The sequence below is a fragment of the Manis javanica genome, chromosome 7 (genome assembly GCF_040802235.1).
Source record: "Manis javanica isolate MJ-LG chromosome 7, MJ_LKY, whole genome shotgun sequence".
Taxonomy (NCBI): domain Eukaryota; kingdom Metazoa; phylum Chordata; class Mammalia; order Pholidota; family Manidae; genus Manis; species Manis javanica.
The window spans coordinates 128,613,306-128,634,364 of NC_133162.1; the positions used below are offsets into that span (position 1 = coordinate 128,613,306).

The following is a 21,059-nucleotide window of genomic DNA, read 5'->3' on the forward strand; positions in this document are numbered from 1 at the left end:
TCCCCCCAAGAAGCATAGCCTTCCCCATTATCAACATCCCCCACACTGAACATATCTTTAACTTTCCCATGCCTGCACTTTCCCTCATGATGTTCATGCAGTCTGAAATGCTGCCTTCCCCTTTTGTTTACAAATCTAACACAGGCCCTTCAAAGCTCACACGAAATGTCTCCTATTCCCCCTCTGGAAAGCTTTCTCCAAGTCTTCCTTCCAATTCCTCACTCCGCATACTTCAGTACTTTCTCTTTTGCTCTAGATAGATTGCTGCTTCTCTTTGGGGACACAACTTGTTTTCCTGGACTGCATTATGAATGCTTTGAAGGTGAGGATAATACCTCAGTACTTGGTTCTCTCAATAATATGACCTGGCCAACTAAACCTCTGGCTTCTAGTCCTCATGCACTAGCCAAAATAGAGAAGGGAAGGTCTAATAATCAAATTGAAATTAAATTGATCACATTTGTGGAACTGCTAAAAAAAGTTCTATGGAGGCAGCCATAAAAGGATGTCACAAAAATAAACCCAGCATGTATTAGCTGCATGCTAGGGAGATTTCTTTCCATCAAAATGCAGATGTCCTCATTCCTGAGATCTGAACCCTAAGCCTCCCAGAACAATTACACAGTTGAAAGTGAAATAACCAACTTAGGTGGCTCCTGGTAGGTTTCAAATGGAACCCAAATCTAGATTATCCTTTAACAAACACCAACAGCCACATCAGGAGTAGCAGCTCGCTCTCTTACGCTTTCTCAGCTAAAATTAAGGTTTTCCTTTTTTGACTGCCTCAATGATAAATATTCTGGTTCCCAATAATCTAGAAAAATACAGATAAGGAGCTATCTTAATTGAAACCGTGCATGAATCTGAAACAGTATTATTGTGCACTGCTGCATCAATTATCTTTTCTACTAAATTTTCAAGTCCTATAGGTACTTATTTCTAGAGATTCTAAAAATCTCTAGATTTCTAGAGGTTAGTGCCACAAAATGTTTTTCTGGTCCGCAAGTGCAAGGATAAATTTTGTGGCATTTTTACAGAAATCAGTATAGACCAAATCTAAGATTGGACTTTGGTCTATAAAAAGGCAAAAGAAAACAACAACAAAACAGTGCTAAAACAGATTGGGCAAGGGAGAAGGAGGCTGTTTTATAAAGGTCAATTTTTAAACCCCTCCTACAGAACATGATCTATGCAAAATATATCCACAATATATTCCAAAGCATAATGTCACCGGATAAACCTAAGGAGTGGAACATATGGGGGAATATGAAAAAGAAGGTATTAAAGTCTGAAAACAAGCAGGTTGGTAAGCTCATTAGCTGGGGTGGAATTTTAAAATCTTCACGTGAACGAATATATAAATCAAAATATACACACGCATTCACAGTCATGCGCACTGTATATTCCCACATAAACTCTACACTTAACGTTATAATCTTTCACACTCAACAGCGACATTCCATTCTCTTTATAAAGGTGAAAGTGCCCTCTGCTGGCCGTCCTGAGGTATTTGAATTTTCTAGTTTCATAAAGGGAAGGTTTCAGCACAGAAAGATAAAAGAATTTGGGGGGATTTTCTGCGGAACTCTGTGTAAAAGTAAGTTCATTCCAGATATAATAAAATGGATTTTGTTTTGAATCTCATTTACTTTACTTTTATTTTACAATAGAACATTAATTCTTAAAATAGTATAATAAAAATTAAGGTCTATGTAAAATAACTATTCACTTATTTTGACAAAGCACAACAGCAGATCATCAAAAATGATTCTACAACCCAATTTTTCTGTCAGTGTATAGCATTACAATAATCCATATTATTGCGAGTTTGCTATAATTAAGATACTTTTAATAGAAGAAGATGAATGTGGGCTCTGTGTCCCTCTGATGTTTACTAGGGAAGTATGGTCTAGAGAAACACAGAAGTGTTCCAATATTTTCTGGTTATACGGTGACCAGTGACTTCAGAAGACAGATTGATAACACCCAGCAATAAAATTCTACTGGTAATCTGACAACTATTCAAATGTCTCTTAGAAATTATTGTGTAAATTTGGAAGGCAAATTAACAAAAAAATTTTGGTATATCTTAATTATCAACCACTGTCTCATGGGAAGCAGTTGGAAGGAGGGAGGGTGAAGAAATGCCAGCCCCCACTGTGGAGGTTTAACAAAATCACTCTCCAGAACAATCCATAAGGGAATTCTGATCTATCACTCCCAGGGTGAAGGATGGAGAGGTCAAGGTTGGTTTCAGGGTGGGCCACTGTTACTAATGGTAGTGTGTCTTACCCATAAGGTATATTAAGGAGTAAAGAAAGGCTAAAAAGCAATATATAAAGAAACATTTCATTAAAACCATAAATAATTAACATTTGTATGCACCAAGGCTACTATGCATTGAAAAAGAAAAATTTAGAAACTGGTTCAAAAATAAAAGTTAGAGATATTTTAACTTAAAATTAGAAATAATTTGAGTGACACTATTTTCTTTCTGCACAGGAAAATTCATATATATAGAATGTGTGCAGTTTCCATAATATGTTTCTTTCCATGCTACTTTGGTAATTATACTTGAACTCTTAGCCCAATATATTAGAATTCAAAATAAAGATTATATCTTATCAATTTGGATAAGATACATAAACAAAACCGTGCAATTCTTAGTAGGGACTGTGGAATATTTTCATATTTATTTTGATTGTTAACTCTATCAAAGTATGATAATGTAGGCAAAATCTTCTAGGGGACACTTTGCAACAAACACTTCAATCAAAAGAACTCCAATAACTCTTTGGGCTAATAAATACTTCACAAGTTATTTATATAAATAATTCTGGGTTCTGAAGAGAAATAAGAAAACTTGGAATGACCCATAGCATCTATCAGTAGCAGTGTAAGGCCTAGCGCAAAGGCATTACATTTTCACAAATAAGTCACCCTTCACTGCTCTGCAAAGGCCAGAATGGATTGGACCAACATGCTCCCAAATCCTCATGAGAAGTCCAGACCTCACAAAGATTCTGCAGACTAGTTAAAATCTAGGAATTGGATGGGGTCCTTAGACTTCCGTAGCTTGCTTGCTCTCATATGTTCTCAGACTAGTTTGTATTGCAATAGTCTATACTTTTCCTGCATAGCATTTGCTGTGTGATGGTTACATAGCACTTGCTGTGCAGCTGTATAGCAACTATGGTTTGGCTGACAGGCCCCTCAGTTGAAAGCTTCATGGGGGGTGACACTGCCTCTGCTATGCTCCCCACCTGCATTGACAGAGCTGAACACTGTGCAGTACATGCCTAGCACTTGACAGGAGTTAAATAAATATTTGTTAAATGAAAGAAGTAAAAGGGAACCCAAGAATAAAACACCCCTTTTTGTCCCCTAAGGCTGATAAGATCCATATTTTTTATCCTAAGAAGCAGCTTTAAGCTTTACATTAAATAGTAAGAAAATACAAATTTTTTAGTTTGCTTTCACTTGTGTCCACTTTGAAACTCAGATTCCTCCACAGACAGATAAACTACAGGCTGACACAATGCATCAAGCAACCCAGGGTGCCTAACCTTAGCAAGCTGAAAAACTTTGGGTGAAAAACCCTCATTTGATACGCAGGATCATCCCCCAGCCTCAGTCCCTCTTCAGTTCCTTCTAGTGTGGATTTAGAAAATAGCCAGCAACCCATAGAGATGGGAGATAGTCTACCAAGGAAGTTATCTCAAAATGTGAAAAACCCACATGCAGACAGTAGATTTTCACATTCCAATAAAAATCATGATTTCTGAAAAAAAGTACAACTGCTCAAATGAAAAAAAAAAATCTATAGAATTCAGGTTAGAATTCAGAAAGCTTTGCTATTCTAATGCATTAAACCCTGCTTCTAAAATGTGGCCCAGGGCCAGTAAAAGCAGCCTCACCTGTAAACTTGGGAGAAAGGCAGACTCTCAGACCAGCAGAGGACCTACTGAATTTATCTGCATTTTAATAGGACCTCTCCTCAGGTGATTCACAGGCGTATGAAAGCTTCAGAAGCATTGTAGTTTTTTAAAAAAGTCAAGCACCATAAACAAGGCTCAACAGCAAGCAAACTGTAAAAAATATTGATATTATTTATGACAAAGGATTGCTATTTTATATATCTAAATAGTTCATATAAGCCAGCAAGAAGAATATGAATACTTCAACAGAAAAAGAGATAAGTAACTAGCAACATCACAAGGATAATATTGTGAATGTGTTTTTTATTAGAAATAAAAAAAATTTAGATTCAAGGAGCTAAATGCCAAATTGACAAAGTTTGAAAGTTATATTTTGTAGAAATGTATTTTCTTCAGAAGAGACTTGAGGGCAATAGACACTTTTCTGTACGTTAGAGGTCATGAAAATTGGTAAAACATCCTGCAGTGAATAAGTATCAAATGTCTTAGATGTGGAAATCATTTGATCCAGATATTCCAGGTATAAAACAATTTTTATAAAAATTAAACTGAGACATAAATACAAAGAAAGTTATTGCAGCATTATTCACCTGGTAGAAACATGTGGAAACATCCTAAATGTTCAATAATTGGTTAATTAATTATACAGCAGCCAGTGGGTAGGACTGTTATTCACTTGTTAAAAAACACAATGTAGAAGAGTATTTAATGAACACTGGAGAAATGCCATCATATATAAACATCCAGATATATAAAAAGACCGGAAGGGTGGATACCCAAATGTTAAGAGTAATAAATCTAGCTATACTGTGGGATAATCAGTGATATTTTTCTTTGTAGGTTTCTATGTTTGCAAATTTCCTAGTGCAGCTATATTATTTTTCTGATTAGAAAATAGTAAACTTCACAGTGGTGTGATGGAGTCAGCTTATACTGGCTCACAAGAGCCAATTGCTAAAAGTTCAGGAATTTTGTGTCAATTGTTAAGCACAGCTGTTCTAAAAAACTAAGTTATATAAACTTACAGCTAAATAAATTATATTAAAACAAATGTCATAATTACTTAAAACCCATAAATTCTTAGACAACTGCCTGTATTATACTAATATCTGTGCTATTGAGGCTATTTTTATATCCATTGTATCTGTATGGTTGAAATGCTACTGTACGTGTCTTCCCAACTTTGTGTTCAGTGATACGTTGCAGGTTTGAAATCAGCTTTAGTGGGAATATTTACATCATAGCAATTGGCAAATGCTACAATTCAGGGCTTTTTTTTTTTCTTTTCCCCAGAAAGCTACTTGTTAAACATTTACTAGCATACACAAGGTTTTAAAGATTTAAATAATGATTTCTTTTATATAGCTATTTCTTGTGAGAATAAAATTTGGCCCTTTAGTGGGGAGGGGAGAAAAGAGAAGAATTTTCCTATCATGATCAAATTATGGAGGGGAGCATAGTTAAACCATTTGATTATTTCAGGTATGCTTGATATTCTGGTGGTACATATCTAGTTGTCACACTAATTAGTTACTGCAATGCAAGCCAGCCCAGTTGAGCACCTACCTGTTCACCTTTCTTTGTACAGCCTTAGGTTTGATCTCTATGACCTAGCTGAATCTTTCTTAGACATAGCAGTATATAAAAGAGAGAAAAGGTAATTTGAATTTATTTAATTCTCATAGCATTTTATGAATCAAACTAATTAATATATTTGAAAGTAGATGAAATACAAGGCATGCTTATGATACCACATTACAAGGAACATGAATATCTTAAAAAGTATAATTAGAACCAAGTGTGTTCGTATTCATAATAGATTAATATCGCATTAGTTTTGGAAACATTTTTAGTCACAGAGAACTATTTTTATTTAATCTCTTCTAGAAGTTTTATTTTAATAAAAAAAATACTCACAAAACCCCAAAGTCCAAATCTTCTCTGTTTAACAGATCCTGATGTCACCAATGAACTGATTTTTCTAGAAGTAGTAATTAGTGTATGTAAAGTATGTATGCATTCCAAGTATCTGAAACTATATAAGAATCCATAAAAGATGATTCCAGTGAGTTATTCTCCACGTCCCAGGCCTCTTTCTCTGGACTTGGCTGAACTGCAGCTAAAAGATGTGACTCTTTAACTTCAGGACCATCTTGTGTTAAATTCTCAGTTTCTATGAACAAAAGTATTACAATATAAACAGAAGTGCAATGTAAAATTTTATACAGTGCACATGACTGTTACTGTTATTTTGAAAACCAAGTAGGGGTCCCTAGTAGAAGCCTGTCTGAATGAATTTTAATAGTTTGACATTTTAAAAGGCTTGGAACCTGATTTTTGCTATGACACAATACTTTTATTTTTAACATGGACACAGTGAGTAGTTCCTTTGTAATGATTACATGTTATCTAAAAAACAATAAGTTTTATGCTAATCACAAGAAAAATGCAATGATTTCCTATCTGACCATTACCTTTGGGAAGTAAGCCACTTATTAGTAATACAAAGGTGATTTAAGGCTGAATTAATGAAAATGCAAATTTGGTGGTGTTTTTTCTTTAGCTTGTGCTCCTGCCATTTCGTTCCCTCTCTGTGCATTCCACATGAAATGTACATATGCTTTAATGTCAGCCTAAATTCATGTATTCTAAATTTCTGGAGATTTTTTAGAAATTCCATGAAATATTCTGTACCCTTCCTCCCGCCTTCCCTCCGTTTCTCCTCTCCACCTTTCTTCCTTCAACCAACATGTATTGAAATGTTTTCTTAAGGAACAATGTGGGTTACAAAGAAAAACAAGAATTTCTGTCCTGAGGTTACAGTCAGTCGGACAAGACTGATGCTATAAAGAAATTTCTTTAAGTATCATTTTGGATTAGTCCATTTAACGAATAAGGGGAAATATGTCCTGTGTATGGAGAATTTCCTGAAGAAAACCATTGTGACTTCGGACTTTGTTTTTAGACAGCATGACAATGTTTGCAAGTACCTATTTAGTATGTTTGGGGTTTATAATCATGAGTGTCTTATTTTGTACTTATTTTGTGCCTACCATATAAGCACTTTACAAATGTTAAATTTAATCCTCAAAATAACCTTAAGTAATAAGTTATATTATCCTCGTTCACAGAGGGGTAAACTGAGACCTAGAGAGGGCAATCTTTGGCCAAAGTCACACGTCCAGAGGAGTGAAGGAGCCCAGATTCAATAAACGTCAGGATCCAGAGCCTATGCTCCCGTGTCTGTCAGCTTGGGCCACCATAACAAAATCCTATGGACTAAGTAGCTTAAGCAACTTCAGCAAGAATTTTATTTTCTCACAGTTTTGGAGATTGGAATCCCAAGATCAATGTGCCGGCAGAGCTGGTGTCTGGTGACAGCTCTCTCCTTGTGCTGCAGAAGGCCAGCTCTCACTGTATCCTCACATGGTAGAGAGAAGGAAAAATGGAGATCTCTCTTCCTCTTCTCACACAGCCACAGTCCTATCAGATTAGGGCCCACCCCTCTGACCTCATTCAACCCTCATTACCTCCTTGTGGGCCCCATCTCTGCAGCCACAGTGGGGAGAGTGGGGCTTAGAGCCTCAACATATGAATTTGGGGGGAAATAATCAGTCCATGGCAGCTTCTAACCACAAGAATAATAACAGCTAGCTTCGTTCTGCTCACTAAGGCCTGCCCGAAAATGCTCAGAGTCCCGTAATAAGATGTACAGCTCAGCAAGCAAAACTTCACCCACCCCCCTGCCTCCTCTGATGGAATTTTCTGAGGAAATGAAAAGTAAACCTTACTGATTTGGGATGAGTTGGTCAGGAACCACCTGATGGCATGTTGGAGTGTAAGAATACTGAGCCCCACAGAGAGATTGCCACTTTCCATCCAACACTCAAAGGAAGGTCACAGACCCCTTTGTACTCTGCTCCTGCCCTCGCAAAAGCCCACATAGCTGAGTCACTGTCCGTCATCACCCAGTTTGGCTGAACGAGGGAGAAGCCCCAGCTATGAGAGGATCCTGATGTGGTACGGGGAGGGGGAAGAGGGTGAAGAATAATTTGTGTCACATTGTTTCTTTTCACAAGGCTTTTCCTCCTTTCATAAAGCACTTGGCCTTGGCCAGCCAGGATATGTGTGTGAGCTGGGAGAATTTGGATATTCTAGTCCCTTAAGTCATTCTGAAACAGACTTAATCAAAATAAGAGCTTAATCAAAATACAAAGTTATGGCATATAATAAAGAAAAGTGGAAGATCTATGTAATGAGGTATGTTATAATATAGATATCACATGGGATTTACTATATATACTCTGCCTAGATTGCTATTGTTCAAAAATATTATAATTTTAAAATTTACATTAAACTTCTAATAAGTCACCTTTTAAAATGGAACTTAAAAATATAAAGAAATATGGCCAGACATTGTCTATGTCAGGAGAATCTAGAAGACACTAGAGAGCCAATCTCCTGGATTCTTTCCTAAGCAAGTGTGCCACTGCACATGACTGTAAAATGAGTAAGTATTCCCTGATTTGGGAGATGGGTATGAGGTCTTTTGTGATCCAAATGGCTCTCTAATATCCCTTGACACACTGGGGACAAAATTCCCTGGGAAATAAAAAGGTCTAGATGGCAGCCATTTCTCTTTGAAGTTTGAGTCCTAGCCTGTTTGTTAGGGGTGGACATGGTCTTTCCCACAAAGTCTTGAAAGGGAACTCGTCATGACAGTTCTGTCGACTGCGTCCAGCTCATCCTTGCAGTGTGCAGAAACAATCTGGCCCCATCACTGTTTGTAACGTTGGCCGGAAGTCCCTTCAGACTCAGCAAACTGATCTTAGAGTTATGCTGTGGAGACAACGGCTGGGCCATAATGTATAAGCATAAAAAAACCAGAATCTTGATGTTACAAGTAAGTGGCACTGCTGAGGCCCCTCCAGAGACTGAAGCAAAATGAAGATGCTTACAACTGAGAAGGACTTTTTGTATAGTTAGACTTTGCTGTGGACACAAAGCAATGACAGTAGAAACCATGGAACCTGCTGGTAGAGATCATGGAATTACTGCCAGGCTTTTGGAAGTGGGATTAGCCACTTCTGACAGAGTCAGCATCCCCTTTCCCTAAACCCTTAGATAATTCCAGAGAGAAGGGAGAGCTGTGAGGCCTTTTGAGTGTATCTCATCATGGTGGTCTTGACCAGATGATACTGCACAGCATTTGCTTTGGGGTGAAGTCAAAAGACCTTGCCTAGATATCAATTCCCACAGTTCATTTGTACACAGGTCCATTAATGCCATTTTAGAAGTCATTAGAACTTTTTAATATCTCATAGTAAAAATACTTGACTACTTGACTCTTACTTCCTCTTTCTCATATATATATATATATATATATATATATATATATATATATATATATATATATATATATATATATATATATATATGTATGTATATTCCTAAGTACTGGGCAAAATTAACCTATTTCTTAAATAATACAGCATAAAAATATGTGTTGTTTAATAATTTAGTAACTTTTCATTTTGCATAAGTAACTAAAAAGTTGTCAACTGTGTATCTTCTTCTATTAGACAGTGTGGTATATGGGAATAGGGACTTTATATGTCTCAATTAAGTTGGTATCTCCAGCACCTACAACAATGTCAGGCACATCATTGGCACTTATTACATATTGAATGACTGACTGAATGACTGAATGAATAGAAGTGAAGTAAGCTTGAAATGATTGTAATTCATCTAAGTCATTCATTACCAATTAACATTCAATTTGCCGTACATACAGTATTTTTGAAAACATAGGGTACAGACTCCATAAAGAAAAATAAAATGGCAGTTTACATTAGTTTGATAAATAATGTATGTGAAAGGGCTATACCATGTTACTTTTATCATAATTGAATTAAAAAAATTCACAGAAGAAATATTGAGATGTGTTGCAATTACAAGTCTTTAAGCAACTGTTAATAAATTCCTTAAAATTTGTATGAATGTCCAGGATATTATGCAACAGAGTTGTAATGACCTTTAAAATATTTTCTTCCAGTTAGTGTCTATTCCATGTTAAAGTTACCTTGACAAAATATCAGGCAATTACCTTGTTTCCAAAATAAGACGGGTAGTGGAAATAGTGTTAGACTAGAGGTCAGCATTCAGCGTTTGAGCCAGTTTGCTGAGTTTTGTAATCTTTGGTAAGCTAATCTTTTCCCAGGCAGCAGCTTCCTCATTTGTGAAGGGGATGAAATGGGATCTCTCAAATCATGTCCAGTTTTGAAATTTTGATTCTAAATTATCTTAGTGTTTGGCATTGTGTCTATGTAGAGGTTTCATTGAACTCCCAATCATGAGGCAAAATGTACATTCTCTTCTTTAGCAAAATTAGAAATACCTTTCAAAGCAACTGGTGCCGTTAGCTCTTGGACAAGCCCATCATATCCCGTTTAGAATGTAGAATAGTCAGAAATGTAGAAAACCAGTTTTGTTTCTCCATGATCCTTTTCAGTAACTCTCTTATACCTGATTCATTTCCAATGTTTTCTGCAGCAACAATCTGTTTTAAGAGAAAAGTAGAATTAAAGAATATCAAACATCTTCTGAACACATTTAAACAGGAACTAGCCTTTAGAAAAATTGAGCAATTAAGCATAAATATTCAGTAAGGCATATATTCAAACACTAAAGAAAACAGGATGCCACTCATGATAATAAGGGGAATTGAAGGGAGAAGAAAATATCTGGTTCAAGCCCCCTTTTAAATACGTACCCATTTTTAAAGCCATTGAGATAGTTAAACCTGACACTTAGGAAATAAATTTAACCTCAGAAGTCCTGAAAAAGGGGTACAGGAGAAAGCATCTTACTCCCCAGCTATGTCATGTCTATTTGCATCAATTTCTTTCTGTATGCCTGGGGCTTGCTATTTCTTTTCAACCCATGGGGTCTACAAATAGGAAATGAAACATTTCTTATCCAACTCCTCTTTGTAATTACCATTATAAAGTAATTACTATCACAAAATTTATGTTCTTGCCTATTTAGTAACTGCAACATTTATTATTACTATAATATTTTTTCTTAAATTTGTATTTATTTAATATTATAAGGCAACTTTATATCTGTATCTATTCCTTTTTTAAAGTATGTGGAAGAATTATTTCTATGTCCATTCATTATAATCTTTAACCTTTATTTAATTTCCCTTTTAGATTGATCCAGCAAGTATTTTTAACTGTGAATAACTTGTATAATCATTATCAAGTGCATCTCCCCAGTTTCTAATATAGCACCAAATGTTTGGAGAAAAGACTAATATAAGCCACATGTAGACAAGAAAGAAATTAGGACATTATCAGCTTGCTGTGTTAATGGCACAAGCCACTGCATCTCTCCGGGCCTCAGTTTCTACATGTGTCAAATGAGGCAACTGAAAAGAAATTCCAAGGCTTCTCTAGCTGCACATCAGACTAACCTGGGGAGCTTTAAAAAATACTGGGACCTTCCTTCAAAGATTATGACTTGTCTATATTGGGAAACCAGAAAATTTTTTGAAAGCATCTCATGATTCTAACCAGCAACTTGGATGAGAAATACTGACTTACCTACTCTCAAAGGTCTTTGTCAACATCCATCTGTCTTCTCAGGCGTACTCTGGATGGTTTAGCTAGATTAATTGTTTCCTATAAAATATGTGTATTTTCTAGTCCTATCAATATATCCCATAACCTTTTAGGGTCAGGAATTTGTTTTCATTTTTTGGAACAATGTAGGGAACGCTTTACAAATTCAGTGTTAGCTGTTACGGGTGACTTGGGAAAGTATCTACATTTGCAGACGTTTCACCAATGGACCCCACTTACTACAGAAGTGTACAGCATGACCTCTACCCAATGTATGTTAGTCATATTAACTAATAGTTAATAATGTTATTATAAAGGCTTTGTATATACGAAACCAGAAACCCTGAAGAAGGTGCCAATATAAATTCATTCTACAGATCAGAAAAGCAAGGTGCAGAGAAGTCCAGTTACATTGCTAAGGCTACAAAGCTAGTAAATGGTAGAGATAAATTTGATCTCAGGCAGTTGGCTTCAGAGCTATTACCACCTTCCTGTCTTATAATTATACGTAATAATTGTCTCCAACTTTAAGTTCACATTCTGGCAACAAGTGATTAAAATGACAACTTGACTTAATAAAATTTAGGTGATTTCCATCTACTTCTCCCACAGCATTTTCTAAGCAGATTCTTGCTTATTTCCTCCCTTTTCTCTAACTCTATTAATCTTGTAACAGAAATTCTTTGTCTGCTCTGGTGTTTGTAGCATCTTTAGTATTATCTGCTAATTTAGGCAATAGTTGCTAAAGATGTTAAGTAAAACTGGTTTGAGCATCTACTTTTAATTCAACCAATTTCGTCCTTGATTCAGCTGTAAATTCACCTGACAGAATTAATCAGGAAGAATTTCTCTAAAATGTGAGGCACTATAATGAATCTTTTATTAAATACCTAAGCATATTACATCCACTAGATTTTCTTCAACGATTAATAGTTGATTTATTTTTTACTGTAGAATTCCATTTGTTGAGTTTGCTTTGTCCTTATGAGCTCAAGTTTGAGGACCAGTATGCCATTATTTCCTGGGAGTATTTTATTTGAATGTGGAACTTCATATAATACCTATGCAATTTTAGGAGCTTCATCAAGAGTATGAATTTTTAAGAAGTCTTCCCAGGTTTGGTGCTAGAAAGTAGACCAGTTCCCTTTGAAATAGCCACATTTTTTTTTCATACTTAATTTGTTCTCCTAAAACATAGTAAAGATATTAGCTCCCAATATATAAACTCAATTACTGAAATTCTTGAGAGGTGACTATTTAGACCTGAGACTGCAACAGGACATATAATGATTTTCCACTCATGTTCCTCCCCTACTTCCTCTGAAAATGAAGTTAAAAATGTCTATGGACATTTAATGACCTTAGATAGCTAATTTATGGAATACAGAATAAATATGAATGTGTGGGTAATGTAATTCAATGCTTTCATATTCTAAATTATTTCATCTATATTTGTTCTTTCCAACAAAAACCAGTGAAGAAACCAGTGATATTTCCATTAAGCAATGGCTTGCCAAAACAATTGTAAAGTTTGATAAAAATGCTTTTTCTCCCTCTTAATGACGTTAGACAGCTAGTTAAATATAATAGTGATTTTTTAATACAGCAGAGCTCAACTCTCGGTAATTTTAAGTCAGGCAGCACAGCTGGTACATTGAAAACAAAGAATTTTAAAGAGCTAGTTCCCCATAAAAAGTTAGTTTTGTATATATGAAACCAGAAACCCTGAAGAAGGTGCCTATATAAATTCATTCTACATTGGGTAGACATTTCACCAGTGGATCCCACTTACTACAGAAGTGTACAGCATGGAAATCAACCCAATCAATCAATACTTATTAAGTGTCAACCCTAAACCTAGTCCTGGCAAGGTTCTTAGAGATGAAAGACATAGATTTTCCTTTGAATAACAATTTAATCCAAGGACTTTAAGAAGCAGATCTCAATTTCAATCTGGGAGGTTCACTTGAAACCCTTAAACTTTGAATTCACAAGGAAATATGACCAAATAAATGATAGGAAAAGTCATCATTATATCAAAATAGCTATTATTTATAAAACTATTTTATAACCATGATTTCTCATTCAAATACACTAAAATACTGTGAGAGGAAAAACTATGTCCATTTTCCTAGGTAAACTTAGGATCAAGGAACTTAAATAACTTAGCCCAAAGTAACAAATATAGTATGAAATACATATCTCAAACGCGGGTCTTCCTATTCCAAATTCCCATGCTTTGCTCGTTACACTTGCTGTTATAGATAAACTTCCACTGATGACCCCTATCAAAATAGATTCTTCTAAACCTACCGCTTCCTTCCCATCACCTGCCATAACTTATTTTTGAGACTGATGATACATGTAAAATGATATGTACAAAAATTATTCTAGAATCTCACAGAGACACTATTCATCTTTAGAGATCCTCAAATACATGGATCCTCCAACTTTCAGAGCCTCCTCTGAAATATGAATCTGAGGGAGAGTTTGGGCTGCTCTGGTCTGAACTGCTACCAGTATACAAATGTCCCTTTACTCTGTAGCTTCTTTGTGTCAAATCCCTTGCATTACTGCTAGCTGCCTCCAAGCTTGCCAGAATCAAGAACTTGGATAAAATCGAGCTGGCGGAAATTCAATCCAGGCAAGACAAAAGTGATGCTGATAGGCAGAAGTATTTAGAGTAAACAAGAAGAAGTGCTGTGTTGCTGGCAATCGGGACATCATCCCCACCAAACACAAACAGCTTTGTGGTGTCACTGGACGCTGTTGCTTCTGGACTTCCTGACAGCTACTGTGGCTGGAAATGCCATCTTCTATCTCCAGCTGGCTTGAAGGCTGCATACTGTCTTCCAAATTAAGATTCTGCCACAGTGATGTACACATTTGTCATATCCAGCTGGACTACTATAATGCGTTCTAGCTGGTTCTCAATACACAAAACTACATAGACATTACAGACAACAGTGTAAAGTAATTTACTTGTTGGGAAACCAACTGTCAAAATCTGATGCATGCTTGGGTCTTTGGACACACCCTATGGCTGCAGAGTTTACAAAGGGACATTAACTTCATAGGCACTAAAAACAAAGTCAATTCATAGGCTCATGTGAGGCCAATGCTCAGAACTTTTAATGAGGATACAATAAATTCATGAATACAAAAGAAAGAAAGAAAAAGAAAGGAAGGAAAGAAGGAAGGAAGGAAGGAAGGAAGGAAGGAAGGAAAGAAGGAAGGAAGAAAGGAAGGAAGGAAGGAATCACAGCATTTTAGACAAAGCCTTTGACTTTTCAGTCTTGGGTTTATTTGCCTGTATGCCTTTCAAAGTAAGATGTTTTTGACTTACCACCCTGAGTAAGTCAGATTCAAATAGATCAGCATTTCTATACTTCACAGTACATCCTTACTCATCAGTAAACAAGGAACAATAGAACATTACATTGTGTAAAGTCACCTGTAAAAATCACCCTGTCAAAATGCTACCTAAAAAAAATCCACTATTTCTTTACTAATATGAAAAACTACAACTGGCAACATTTTTTTCAGCGAATTATTTCCAACTTTTGATTCCCAGAAAATGTTGAAAATTTCATTTAAAAAAAAAGTGTATGTGTGTTTGTGTGTGTATGTTTTAATAGTTTCACTATTTGGACCAAGATTAAATGTCATAATGTATAATATAGGCTATCGATTGGCAAATTTTTTTCTCTAAAGGCCAGATAACATATGTTTTAGGCTTTGTGATCTATATGGTCTGTCCAACTGTTTTTAAAGCAGAAAACAGTCATAATATGTACATGAATGAGTACATCTGTGTTCTAATAAAACTGTCTTTATGAACACTTAAAATTTAGAAATCTAAAAACCACTCTTAGTTTTTGGGTCTGCAAAAGCCAGTAGCAGACTGGACCTAGCCCATGGGTAATGGTTTGCCGGCCTCTGTTCTTTGGAACTGTATGAAAGGAGACATAAATTGCATACCATCAGGACTCACTAGGTCTGTCACTGCTTTCCTGAGAAACTATGGGCAAATTATTTAACCTGCCTCAGTTTCTTATTTGTAAAATAGAGTTAATGACATCAGAAACCTCAATGGATTATTGTGAGCAGGAACTCGGATAATACATTTTGTAAGTGTAATTGCACATATTAAGTTATTCAATAAATGTTATCAATTATTATTCTAGAGTTAACTCCTCTGTAGACTGTTTCAGGGAAGGGATTACAAAAATAGCCCTTTGCGTTTTAATTTTTTTAAGTTATGTTTTTAAGTGTCTAAATATTTTCTTCTCAAGGAAGGAGGGAACCAAATTTACTCAAAGACGTCAGAGAACATCGAGAATGGGGTCAACCCTGAGTTGCAAAATCTGCCTAAAGGCCCATTTCCAGTCGAACTGACACCTACCCGGTTTCTGTCTTCAGTTGCTCACAGGTCCTCCTCCACACATCTATCCACGACATCTCTGACCTCAAGTGTGTCCACCAGAGTGGGCTGAAGGCGGCTCATCAGCTGGGGACACTCATCATGAGTGTTCGCAAAGGACGGAGACGAGCTCGGGGTTCACGCAGCGGGCGGCTGAACGGCTCCCTGTTCTCTCCAGGGCCTCCACAAATTTCCTGGTCCAGCCCGGGGGCCAGACCCCGTTCTCCAAGGTGCTCAGGAGCTGTTCAACTGCGCACAGGTTCCCGGCGGGGGCAGCCGGCCTCTGAATCTGCTCCCTCATTTCTGCAGGCAGAAAGCCCAGGTAGTCAGTCCAGTACAGCCTCCGCCTGGATGTCCCTGTTCCCTCCGGGTGTGAAGCCGAAATGGGAGAGCGGAAACTCTTGTCTGCGGAATATGCATTCGACATCTTCCGCAGGTTCTCAGCAAAAGGAGAGGATTCTCCCAGGTGGACCGACAGGTGGCTGATGGCCGCTCGGCAGGAGGGATGTGTGCGGCGCCGTCGCCGCCCTGGAGAGGGAGGGAGGCTCCGCAGCCACGTGCCTGATCACCGGGCCGCTCGCGGAGCCCCAGGCCGGCGCGTGGGGGCGCTGTCGCGCCCGGGCAGGTGGCAGGTGAGCTGGGGCCTCCGGGCCCGGCGATGCGCATTCCTCCCGAACACTCCGGGGAAGCTGAGGCCGGCCCTCCGCCAGGCAGTTCCTGTAGTTGGCTGGCTTTGGCTCGCGTTTCGATTCTCTTCTTCAGGACTTGCCAAACGTTATCCCCGGGCAGGGAGCGTCTGTTCTGTCGGGGGGCGGGGGGAGGCCCCCTTCGGTCGGGCCTGTCGGGGAGAGTCCTTTGGTTCAGGGCTCCATGCGACACAGAAAGGAGGACGGATTCTCTTTCCCAGCGAGCAGGGCAGCGATGCTACGGCAACGCTCCAGCAATGTCCCTGCTGCGGGTATTTTGTTTTCTTCCCAGGTTCTGCATCAAAAATCAAGCTTTCTACTCGCAGCCGCCTCGCATCACCCCCTGTCAGCAAAAATGTGGACGGTGTGAAAGCGTGTTATTTGGGACTCCCCGGTCCAGAACTGAAGTGAAACTGCCAGACCCTGCTGCCAGCAGGAAGAAGTCACCCTTGACTGTCAATGCTGGCAGGCTCTGGCCCCCGGGGCGGGAAGACTGCCAGGGGGCAGACAGGTAGAGAGATGAAGACATCTTTCCAGAGGCGCGTAAGCACAGGACGCCAAGGTAAAGTAACGTCTGCACTCCTTCCAGCATGAAACTGACCTTCTCCCGGCCCCCAAGAACATACTTTCCTCTTGGAAGTTGTGGGTGTGAAAAGAGTGAGTAATGATAAACAGTTAACTTTACTGCCTTAAGTATAGATTGTAGTATTTATTTCGCTTTGACCAGGGAATGGTGACAGATACACAACTCAGCTTAGGAGGAGGAAGCCAAGACTTAAGGATTCCTATCTCCTAGTGTGTAAGTTCTCCATATTCTTTAATATACAACTTCCCTTTAATAAAACAAAACAAAATCCCTAACAACTTATTTTTTACATAGCTGCCATTCTTTTCTTGGATTCAGTACAGCAAGTTTTGGCTGAAGCAGCTAGGAACTTAATTAGCAACTAATGTACCAACTTGTAGTAAACATCAACATTTGTCTATGTCATGAGGGAAAAACACACTGAAAAATGGCAGCTTCAGTTCAGTACAGAAGCCACATAAATGTGAATCCTTCAGGTTGTTACTCATTCACATCCTGTGGCCCTTGGTGACTGTGGGTGGTAATATACATGCTTCATAATTAGAACCTGACTGTCCAGAATTATACAGAAGATGGAGGAGTTAGTTATTTAGGTTATCAAAAAGATAGTTAGGAAAAGTCATCTACTAGCAAAGCACATTCAATGATGTTTGCATTGGCCATGGAAGCCTGGTCATGCTTTCCACAGGGTAAAAGAAATACAGTCTATGAGCATTTACTAGAGGCATATAAAATATCCGATCGAGCACTTTATGGCATGTTGTTTAATTTTATGCTGTAATTATGAAGCTAAGCCTTTTTCTTCCCAGCAGGATTGTAAGCTGCATGGAGAGGACATATTTACATAGTAACCAGTAAAATCAAAACAGTAGGCCCTTGACGATTTTCCCCCTGAATGGGAATTTTATTTACCTTGACTCTAGCAGCTGGTCTAATACCAAACACAGTGAAAATTCCTGAAGTGAAAGGAAACCTTGGTCTTGTAGGTGGGCCTGATTTGCATGGTTGTTCTTGTTGTTTCTTCAAAAAACACCGTTGTTTCTTAATTTTGGGAATTGACCCTATGCCTAGGTAGAAAAAGACAAATTAGATATTTCAACGGAAATATTCACATTATTAATTTTAGTTACTGGGTCTACAAATGTATCTTCTAGAGCTATTACCAGAAAGTCCCCAACCTTCAACGCCTCAGGTGTCAGCAGGTTTCATTATTGTTAAAGCACAAACAGATAAAACAAACCAAAAAAGCACTGTCCCCAATGCCCACCCTTCTGTCTTGCGGTTTCAAATGCAGGGGGATAAGAAGGGATTGCTGGTTCAATATGGGGAAACGATGTCATCTTCTTAACACCATGGGAATGGTGAGAGAGGGTCAAAAAGTAAACGTTTAAAAGTTTAGTATTCAGATTATGTCATTCATTCAAAGAAATATTTATTAAGGAGCTACTCTCTGACCAGCACTGCTCTAGTGCAGTTGTTAAAACTGAACAAAGTTCCTACTTTTATGGAGCTCATACTTTAATGGGAATAGGAAGACAGATAATAGTAAATAGAAAAAAAAAAGAAACACTAGAAATATACAATGTTCCAGATAAGGATAAATGGTATGAAGGCTCTAAGTTCAATTCCTAAGTGTTTTATTGTTTCTTATGCTATTGTAAATAGGATCATTTTATTTCTTTCAGATAATTCATTGTTAATGTATACAAACATTATTGAGTTTTGTATGTTGGCTTTATATCTGACAACTTTACCGAATTCATTGCTCAGATCTAGATTTTGGTGGAGTCTATAGGATTCTATGTATAAAATTATGTAATCTGAAAATAGAGACAATTTTACTTCTTCCTTTCTAATTCTGATTTTTTTTTTTCCTTGTCTGATTGCTCTGGCCAGAACTTCCAGCACTGTGCTAAATAGAAGTGGGAAGGGTAGGCACCCGTGTCTTGTTCCTGATCTTGGTGAGATCTAGATAATAATGCACATTATAGTTTCTCTGGTGTTTTTCCATGTAGATATCCTCTCCTTATCCTGACAGTTACCATCACATAATATATCCATCAAGAACAATTTACATTTACTCTCAAGCAAGCGTAACTTTGCTGGGTGAGCACTGAGTGATAAGGACAGAGCATAGGTGGGAGCACTTGAAGGAAAATTAAAAGGAATCTTTTCTTAAGGAATATACCATAATCTTGATGGGACCCCTTCTGGAGGAAAGAGGTTAAGGGGGAAAAAAGCCAAGCCACCATCTCTCCAAATGTATCCTTTAACCTCTTTTTCCTTACAGTTTTGCATAATGACTTAGTTTATTTTCTGCTTTTTGTTTGAATAGATGTTTTCTTCTGCCAAGTTTCTTCTAGTAACTTTCATTTTCACCATCATTATTTTCCAAATGTAAGTTTCTGTTTCCTTTCTCTTTGAAGTAGGAAATTTTGTTGACCTTTATCTTTTCCTTTTTTCCAGACGTGCTTTTTCTTTTTAAACTCAAAAGAAACATTTTTGTCTCCATCAGTTTTAAAGTCACCTTTTAGCAACCTATTCTTTAAATAGGAATTCAGGACTAGATAACAGACTCCCACTGTTATCCAACTTTTCTTTGGCTTTTTCTATAATTAAAAAGTAGTAAAAATCATAGCTGCCACTTTTTGGCAAATTGTAACTACAATTTAATGGCCACACATGGCAGAAAGGTCTTTTCCAAAGAAAACGATGAATTTAGTTTAATGAGGGAATCCTTCTAGAATTGTTATTCTGTTCCTACATTTGTTTACTATATTGTATCAGTAAAGAGCCTACTCTGTAAAGTTATATGCCCTTAACCTAGGAAAACAGAGTTGGGATTAAGCACAGAGACTGGAGCTCAAGATGTCAAGATTCACATCTCAGTACTGTCTCTTGATTGCAGTGTGATTTTAGGAAAATCACCTCAGATTTCTCACTTGTAAAATGAGAATGATACCAATGCCATGTCTTAAGGCTGTGCCAAGTATGGACCACAAGACAAAGCACTTAGCACCAGACCTGGCATATTATATGTCTAAGAAGTGACTGCCAGCATTCTCATACATTGAGTAAGACATGGTACTAGGCCTCAAAGAATGCACAATTAATAGAGAACGAAGCTAGTTACATACAGAAATACTTTATAATAACTAGCCATGTAATTGAGTTTTTAGATTGGATTGCTTTTGACAAGAAGCAGAAGCTGATAGTCTGATTTAGCAAAAAAGTTTATTGAAAGGATACTATCATAGCTTTATAGTTCAAAAAGCATAAGTAGGTCTAGATATAAAAAGAAATTTTGGCTAGTGTATTAGATAAGTGTTAAGATACTCATTTCTTGATTACTTCCACCAAGTCAGTTATAAAGTCTTAGTTTTTAGTGTGTTTTAAGTATATAAAAGTCTACATAACAGTTTGGGGAAAAAAAATCAGGTGTCACTCAAAAATTTTCCAAACATCTATTTCTCCAAATGCTTCCTCCATACTTAGGATCTTTCAAAAAACAGTTACTTGCACATGTTTTTGCTAAAGCAGCACCTTTACCTCAAAGGCATAGATTAGCCATGTTTCTTTCACTTTACTTTAAAATAAATGGTGAAGAGCAAACTACAGTCAAATACAACTAGAATGCCAGTGATTTTTCCTTGAAATCATGCATGACAGAATATTTTAATACAATTATTTTAAAATAATTTGTTCATTGTAGAAGTTCTGGGAGGAAAACACATAATATTGAAGATCATATGAATTTTCTGCAATCGTACCACCCAGAAATAGGAATTGTTAATACTTACA

At 37.3% G+C, this 21,059-nt stretch overlaps 1 protein-coding gene across 1 annotated transcript in view; it reads right to left on the reverse strand.

Moving 5' to 3' along the window:
- Window positions 1–21,059, reverse strand: part of LOC108398082 (interferon-induced helicase C domain-containing protein 1) — a 46,077-nt gene that overhangs the window by 11,717 nt on the left and 13,301 nt on the right. Inside the window, 5 exon segments of the mRNA XM_073240059.1 lie at window positions 10,336–10,387; window positions 10,390–10,497; window positions 15,969–16,113; window positions 16,115–17,015; window positions 18,171–18,325. Of these exon segments, the coding sequence (XP_073096160.1) occupies window positions 10,336–10,387; window positions 10,390–10,497; window positions 15,969–16,113; window positions 16,115–16,413 (604 nt within the window). The 5' untranslated portion in view covers window positions 16,414–17,015; window positions 18,171–18,325.